The sequence below is a fragment of the Lontra canadensis genome, unplaced genomic scaffold (assembly GCF_010015895.1).
Source record: "Lontra canadensis isolate GAN:19392208 unplaced genomic scaffold, GSC_riverotter_1.0 scaffold95, whole genome shotgun sequence".
Taxonomy (NCBI): Eukaryota; Metazoa; Chordata; class Mammalia; order Carnivora; family Mustelidae; genus Lontra; species Lontra canadensis.
The window spans coordinates 4707047-4715702 of record NW_022631089.1 but is presented as its reverse complement, the minus strand read 5'-3'; the positions used below and the strand labels follow the sequence as shown (position 1 = coordinate 4715702).

The window sequence follows — 8656 nt, the reverse complement described above, 5'->3', positions numbered from 1 at the left end:
TTTTCAACAGAAGCTTCATACATGGCCAAAATGATCTTTTTAAAACACACATTCCCTGGGATAAAATTGGAACCTCCAAGTATGACAATGAGTCCCTTCATTATCTGAAGTACACCTGCAGCTCCAAGCTCATTGTTCATTCTCTGCATCCCTTCAGCCACAATTATGATTCTTCAATCATGACATGCCCACTTTTGCCTGTGTGCTTATACATTATTTCCTCTTCCTTGAATCCCCTTCTCTCTCCTCTGCCAACTTCCCCTGTCTAAATTTTTCAATTAGACATCACCTCCTTTGAGAGGGCTCCAGTTAGAAATCGGCCCCTTTGGGAAGCTTTCTCCAATATTTTCTAAGATTGGGTTAAGTCATGTTCTCTTGACATCCTGGAAGTAGGCATTTCCCCCATGCAGTGTTTTGAGATTGATAGGTCTTCTTATTGGCCTTTTGCACCATAATCTAAAGTCATGGGGGTGGGGGGGCGCACCTTGGTGGCTCGATCGGTTGAGCATCTGTCTTTGGCTCAGGTCATGATCCCAGCATCCTGGGATCGAGCCCCACATCAGGCTCCCTCCTCAGTGGGAAGCCTCCTTCTCCCTCTCCCACTTCCCCTACTTGTGTTCCCTCTCTTGCTATATCTCTCTCTGTCAAATAAATAAATAAAATCTTTGAAAAAAATAAAGTCATCAAGGGTCAAATACTCTGTCTTGCTCTCAGTTAAATCCCTGGTAATTAAGAGTACTAAAATAAATACGAATGGAATGAATGAATGAATTTGTTTGTTTTAATGATCCCAGTATCTTAATTCTTGACACTAGTGGGTTTAAGGCTTAAAGTTCATCCAATTTTGTTCAATACCCTCAAAGGAATGCATTCCCAATTTAGGGGTTTATCAGAGAAAAAAATGCTACTATTTTAAAAACAGTTCTGTACAATGACATTTAAAAAATTATTTTAACTGTATGCATGTATGTTTATATTGATCTGAAAAATAGGTATGATCTTAAAAGACATTATAGGAGTCTCTTTTTTTTGAGAAATTGTCAATTTTCAAAATTTTTTTCTTGCTTTCAGTCTATTTGTATGACTGTCATTTCTACCTTTTAATATTTATTTATAATTCATACTGTGAAAGCACATGGGTAAGCAGAGATTGCACAGTCAGCAAATGGTATTTTGCAGCAATTGACTGCTTTTTTGAAGTGAGCAATCTACCTTAGAGGGGAGAAAATTCTCAGGTATCTGTCTCTGGCCCCTGTGAACTGAGACTGCCCAATGTTGAGTTGAAAAACACCATATGTTCCATACTGTCTTCCCTTACATTGTCCATGGTCTGTCAAAGATCTAGACCCCACACTCTTCACTTCTCCAACAAGAGATTAGAACGAGCGTCCATTGACTCAGGAGAGGATTGCATAGTTCCTCCTTTTACAGTTGTTAATTGAGACATTTTCTGGGAGCACAAATTGGAATCCTTATGAGGTATCTTACTGGAATCAAGTCAACTTTATACCATCCCTAATATTGTGCCAGTGATGTTTTCCATAACAAGATTATTTCCGTTGTTTTCATAAAATTCATGAACACCCAAAACACAAAGGATTTGAATGTTATTTTCATTACACTCGTACTACAAAAATTGTTTTAAAAGAAGAATATATATATTTTTTTCCTTTTTAACCGCTATTGATAGAAGCATAACTGCCAAGACAACTTTTTTTTTTCTTTAATAGGGTCAGGGAATCTACTCTCAAGACTCAAGTAATGTAAATTTTTTTTTCCCCTGTAGCTGAAATTGCTATGTTGCTTTTAAATTTCCCAATTCAAATTAATGAACAATTTTCTCTGTACTATCAGAATGGCTTTGGCAGTGCAAAGATCAGAGCAATCTCTTCTTCATTAAATTGGGCAAAGAGGATTCACTGGTTCTCAAACTGTTAAATGGATATTGGGGTTTTTAATGAATGGAACATTTATTTTTGTGCCAGCTCAACTAACAACATTGACATGATTAGCATACATTTTGGCAACTGTTCTAGCACAAGGTGTTAGTAAAAAGGGGCTTTTATCTTTGAGCTTAATTTACTTAAACTTTTCTTGTTATAAATGCTTTTAATGTGAATGAGATGTTTTTGTAAAGGAAATCCTGGCACAAGAGGTTGTTCAGAAATACGCCTTTTTATTAATGTTATAGGCATTTCTCATGCTAGAGATGAAGCCTATACCTCCAAACACATGAACTTTCTTCAAATTTAGAAATAAACAGAATATTTTGTTACTTATACTCATGGTGAAATCACTGCCCTTAGGATATTTTTTAAATTTGTGGTGCTATGTATTTCAGATGTAGTTCCTTTCTTTTAAAAAGAGAAAGAAGAAGATACGAAAATAACTAGAGTATGGTTTCCTCCATTGCTATACATTAATTATGAGTGAAAAGTTTTGAGGGTTAAATGATCTTAGTTTCTTAGCTCAGGTGCCTCTCATACAAAAGAAATTTCCAATAAGAATATATTTCCTTTTTGTAACAAACAGTACTGCTTCTGACTCTTATTTTATTTATTCAAATTGTCAAACTGAAGAAAATAAGAAAAATGAGTTAATACAAATTTGAAAGGTCCTGGGTGTTTGTATTCAAATTTTTTTTGCAATGTATTTTTAAAAATATATTGAAAACTATTGTAACACAGCTAACAAGGGATTTGTCAGAAGTATGTAGTAAAATGAATGTGTATAGTTGATACAAAGCCAAAAATTAATATGCATGTGCACACGCATGGGAATAAATTTTCACCCAAATGCCTGTCAAACATCTAGGCATACTCTCTATTATATACATATAATAAATATATTAGATATAAATCTATATATATATCTCTATCTACACACACATTCAATGATTTACCCAATGTTTAATTGAGTAATGAATTAGTTTAATATAAACTTTAGCAAATAGCATATTTATTTACTTTACCCACATTTACTTCTAAAAGCAAACAAATGCCAATAGCAGGCACTTCAGTGAAAGAACAAGCCCGTGTTCAAATATAAAATGGTAAAAATGAGAAAGAAATTATGAAAATATATACCTTTAATTTGCAGACATTTAAACACGTTTGGTACAGTACAGACACATGAGGCCAAAAAAGTAGAATGATCCAGCTTAAGCTAACACATTCCTTGTTTACACAGATATTTTGCTATAGCTCTCATATAAAATAAAATTCCCAGCTCAACACAATGAAGTAAAAGAGATCAATCACTAAGGAACCAGCTTGCTTCGTTGCAAAGGATTCAGTAAAAGCTAAGTTATCAAAGAAATCTGCTGCTGGGCTTACAAATAAACTCTTGGACCTAATCCAAAGCCAAAGGAAGGAAGCCAGAAACGGTAGCCAACAAACCCAAACAACAAAAAGATAAGTATAACTTTTATATAAAGGGCCCAACTAAAACAACCGGTAGTGTACACTAGCTTCTAGAATAATTCCGCTTTAATATGATTTTTATTTTCTCAGGTGATAAATGAGTTCAAGCATATAAAAACCTAATATTTAACCCAAGTATGAAGTACTACCGACAAGTTGTCAGAGCATCAAAATGTCATAAACACCTACGAAGCAACTAAGGATTGAAACAGGTCTTTGTTCCTGGCTGTTTTCCTTGGACACAATTTCCAGTTACAATGTCTATAAGGGAGAACATACACATTTCCCCTGTAATAATAGCAAGTGCAGTGGTAAAGGGAACAGAAAGCCATTTGAGTACATGGAGAGCGAAATACTCTGCAGCAGGTCAACTCTGTAACACACACATGGCCATGTTTTCACCCTGGCTAAAAAGAAATTGCGCTTCTTTGTAACACCTTCTCTTTCAAACTATACATGATGTACTTGTGAGGTAATAAACATTCTGTTTACAAATGCATTTCTTTTCTTTCTTATCATACATTGAAGTGCAGTGAAATTCGATTTATTTCAATTTCATATCTCTTAAATGTTAAAAACAATATATTTAAAATATACTCTTTCGTTAATTTCATGTACAACAACTGTCCTGTACAATACCTCAAAACAGTTCCCTGCAAAGGAGCAGCTGATGCCCTCTTGTGGTTAAAGGACTTTTTAGACAAAAAGATGCAATGTACCATTTTCTTACCTTATTCTCAGGTTCTATCATTCTGCTTGGTGAATGAAAGCTGCAAACCATGTCCAAGCTTTTTTATAACAGTTCTATAGCTGTTAGTACTAATTTTCATTAAAAAATGCTGTACACATTTTATAACCTCTGATTTTAAATTTAAAAACCTGTAAACAGCTTATTTACAATATAGTACAAGTTATAAATTAGTCGTCCTTCATTGGAACTGTCATCTACACACTCTTGTTTAGGTGATGGAAACTACCCAAAGTCAGCTACATCTCTGTGCTATTCCACAATGAAATATCAAATATTAGAAATAGCCATTGGTTTCCTCTCTCTCATATGCAAGTCAATTTTTCCTTTGAGTGGAATTTGTACTTCCAAATTTTCGTCTTCCCTGTGATGCTTTTTCCCTCTCCTTAAGCAGATGTATATGCCCATCCCTGTTACAAGTGTGAGAGAACCCAAGCTTATTACAGAGAGAGCAACTAGAGCGGGCACACAGGACAGAGACTCAACTTTCCTATGAGTTGGTTCTATTGAGATCTGTGGTTCTTTCTCCTCTATGTTGATTTCTGGTTCCTTTCTTAGAAGACTCTCAATGTAGCTCTCATTACTGACAGTGTCATTGACAAATAAGTTCACCATGACCGTGGAATGGAGAGGTTCTGGGTAACCATGGTCGCTCACTTTCACCAGTAAACGATGAAGTCCATAGTCTGTCTGCAGCAATGCCTCTTCCAAAGTAATATTTCCAGTTTTAGGGTCAATCCTAAAGGACTCAGGCCTAGGACCTCTTCTTCCTATGATGCTGTAAGCTATGACAGCGTTCATGCCCGTGTCTTTGTCAACAGCATAGACCTCTGTAACTGGGGAGCCGGGGAGAGTAGAAGGCAGTACCAACAGGTAGGACATGTTGGACTGAGGAAATAAAACCAGAGGAGGGTTGTCATTGATATCTAGAAGGAGAATTGTGATTTTTGCAGTCGAAGAGAGGGCAGGCTCACCCCCATCAACAGCTTCGACCCACAAAGTATAGGAGCTTTGCTGCTCTCTGTCCAAAGAGACTTTAGCTCTCAACATGCCCTTTCCTGTGTCTATGACAAAAATATCACTCTGGTTCACCACCGAGAGGGCTACCCAACCATTTCGTCCAGCATCAGCATCTGTGACACTAATTACCCCAATTTCACCATATCCTGGAAAGTTTTCTGGCACAAAAAAGCTAAAGTCCTTGTTGATGAACCTAGGGCTGTTGTCATTTTTATCCAGCACGGTGAGAGCCACAGTGGCAACTGATTCTCTGGGTGGCTTCCCAGAGTCAACAGCTCTGACTGTGTACCTATACTTTTCTTTCTCTTCTCGGTCCAGCTGAGTGGAAACTGTCAGAATTCCTGTGACACTGTCTAAGGAAAAATATGAGGGGGCATCAGGTCCCAGGAAATAGGAAACTTGGCCTCTCTCTCCACTGTCAGCATCCGTCGCATACAGCTTTGTCAAAAAGGCATTGGGCGCATTATTTTCTTCAATAGTTAGTTCCAGCAAGGGTTGCAGGAAAATAGGAGCATTGTCATTGTCATCTAAAAGTTGCACTTTAATAATTTTTTTGACATGAAATCCCTCTGAGTTCCAGGCTACCACAGCTATTTCATAGAACTGCTGTAGCTCATAATCCATCAGTTTTGTGGTTTCCAGCAAATATTCATTATTGTATGGTTTGTAGGGTGATAACCTAAATGGTCCTTCACCATCCAGGTAGCAGTTCACCTTGTATTTACCTTCTGGATCTCTTATGGTGAAGAATGCAATTGGAGTATTAATGGGCTCCAGTTCTTTCAGGTAAACAATACCGTCTACCTCATTGGCTATATAACGAGGAACAATTTCAGGTGGTCTGAAAATGACTTTGATGATGGTCACCAGTGCCGTGGTCACAGCAGGGATGCAGCCTGGCCCGTTAGCAAGGATGGTGAGCTTGTGCGTTTGCAGAACACTTCCCCCAATCTTACTGAAAAGTTTAATGACTCCGGTGGTTTCGTCCAGATGGAATAAATCCTTGGATGCTTGTGGAACTTTCTGGCTGTAAGCGTAGGTGATCTGAGCATTGGTTCCCAAGTCTCTATCCACAGCCTGAACAGCTGCAACCGGTGTGCCCACTGTAGCATTCCCAAACACAGTGACATTGATCTGTGAATCTGTGAAGAGAGGGCAATTGTCATTAATGTCAGTTATGCCGATGGTGAGGGTGGCGCTGCCCAACAGTGGTGGAGACCCACCATCCTCTGCTATGATGATGCTCACATACTGGTCCTGGGTCTCCCTATCCAGCAGTCCCATGACAATTAGGTAAGGAGTGCGCTCCCCATTCTCATTCTCCTCCACATCCAGCGTGAACATGCGGTGGTAGTCCAGTAAGCGGTAGGTCTGCACTCCGTTCGTGCCTACATCTGGGTCCATGGCAGGATGCTCTATGGCGAGCCGAGTGTTTATAGGTGCATTTTCTGGAACCCAAACCGAGATTTGGGAAACGGGGAACTGCGGGGCATTGTCATTGATGTCCCGGATAGCGATTTTCACCTTCACAAACCTAAAGTATTCCTGAGGCAGGACCAGCACATCCAAAAGCAAAAGACAAGAGTCAGAGGAAGGGGAGGAGGAGATGGAAATACTGCCGCCCCAGGCAGCTCCTCCACCTCCTTCGAGACACAGGGCCTCCCTGTCGATCTCCTGGGCCGAAGTGTGCAGCTCCCCGGAGCGGTTGTCTAGGGTCACGTACTGACCACTCAGTCCCCGGGAGGCCAGGCTGAAGGAGAGAGGGGGGTTCCGCTCAGCGACGGTGCGCTCCGGCAGCTGCGACAGCTGGTCCTGCCTCCCGGCAGCGCGGGGCACCAGCCGCAGGTCCTCCGCCAGGCTGCCGATGAGCACCCCCGCGGGCAGTCCCTCGTTCAGGCTGTACAGAAGCTCCGTGGCCCGGCTGTAACTCGCGAGGCAGTTGAAGGGTCCCACGAAGAGGAAAAACAGAAACAAATGCTGAAAGTGGAGGGGGAGGGGAGAAGGCTCGTTACACACACGCGGGAACAGGGAGATTGGAGTCAGAAATCAGGGCCACAAGGTCCTATTTGCCCCCATCCCCATTACCAAAGGCAAAGCCTCCAGTCAGAGAGGGATGAAGGGGAAAACTTGCTGCAAAGAAAAGATCTATGGGGGCAACACTGTCGCCAAAACTTAATTTTTTCTGTTCGCTTTCTACCCTCCTCCTCCTTTCCCCAGCTCCCCACCGGCGCCCTTATTCAATTAATAATCGGAATCCCCAGCCATAAAGCATCCCTGGAAACACACGCCAGAGTGGAGAGCACTCAACTCAGGGACTGCGCAACGCCGCAGGGAAACCACCCGGGTAGGTTATGGAGAGGGAGAGGCTGGTAGTGGAGAGGACTGAGCGATGATGGGCAATTCATCATTTATTTCCCATTGAAATGTTTCTACCACTAAGGTCTCCGGAACGCGAGATGTGTCACATCCCTTATTATGAGAACACCACCAACAACAATATCAATAACAATAATTACTATATGGAAAACATAGTGACACTTTCCCTTCGGAACTAGCCTCCCCCCCCCCATTAAATAAACACTTTAGGTCAGAGAAGTAATTTTCATTTTAGCTCTCATCCAGGGTCAAATCGAAAGGATCTGAATCTCCACCTCCTAACAAGCCCTCCCTTGTCTCCCTCCCCTAAGGAAAAATAAGTAAACGCAGAAAATGCTTATGCAAAAACAATTTGCCAATTACAGCGGACAGTCCTAGCAGGTGCCCACAGCAGCAGAGAAATCTCCGCACCCCAGTATCTCAAGCGGATCGAGCACCCCCCATCTGCCTACATTTGTATTTCAGAAACTTACTTTCCCGACCTGAAGACTTGCCTATTTCTTGCTAAAAGGAAGACACCTTATGCCAAACTCCCTTCCCCCCCCCCCCCCCAACCTTCCCGTAAAGTTTGGATTAAGGGAAAGGTTTGAAAACCCATCAAGAGTAGGAACTGCCTCACAGCACCGCAACTTGTCGGGGCTGCAGGGCTTCCGGACCCCAACCCTTACCGGCAGGTTTCTGTGGCTGGTGCTGCTCCTGGGACGACTGAGACGCCCCATATCCAGGCGCGGGTGCCAGATCGCCGGGCGCCAGCTCACTGCCAGGGCCCGCGAGCTGCGCGCATTCCCTCGGCCGCGCATTCCCGGGGAGGCTGCAGTCAGCGCGCTCCTGTCGGGAGGGCGGCAGAAGACACTCCCTCTCTGTTCATGCAAATCGCTGGGGGAACTTCAGCCAATAGTCACTGGCTCGTCAATTAAGGACGCGAGCTACTGGCGGGGGGCAGCAAGGCTCGGGGCAGAAGGGCAGGGTCATGGTTTCCTTCCCCGGACGCAGCCAAATCCAGACCCCGCAGGAGGAGCGGAACCGGGGACTTGCCTCTGAAGACTGCGACGAGGCGCCACCGGTCGGGCACTGGAGCGGGCGCCCACCA

At 42.3% G+C, this 8656-nt stretch overlaps 1 protein-coding gene across 1 annotated transcript; it reads right to left on the bottom strand.

Moving 5' to 3' along the window:
- Positions 1-2976: 2976 nt before the first annotated feature.
- PCDH20 (protocadherin 20) lies at positions 2977-8391 on the bottom strand. The gene is made up of 2 exons (XM_032837004.1): positions 8235-8391; positions 2977-7167 (listed from the first exon to the last, which is right to left on the bottom strand). The coding sequence occupies exons 1-2, from the start codon at positions 8364-8366 to the stop codon at positions 4441-4443; spliced, it is 2859 nt and encodes a 952-aa protein (XP_032692895.1). The 5' UTR covers positions 8367-8391; the 3' UTR covers positions 2977-4440.
- Positions 8392-8656: the final 265 nt, after the last annotated feature.

Excerpts from the sequence above, each read along its gene's own strand:
- PCDH20 (XM_032837004.1), bottom strand. The coding sequence starts at position 8,366 with ATGCGCGGCCGAGGGAATGCGCGCAGCTCGCGGGCCCTGGCAGTGAGC. Across the intron at positions 7,168-8,234 it reads CCAGCCACAGAAACCTGCCG|CATTTGTTTCTGTTTTTCCT; the intron begins GTAAGGGTTGGG and ends CTCCACTTTCAG.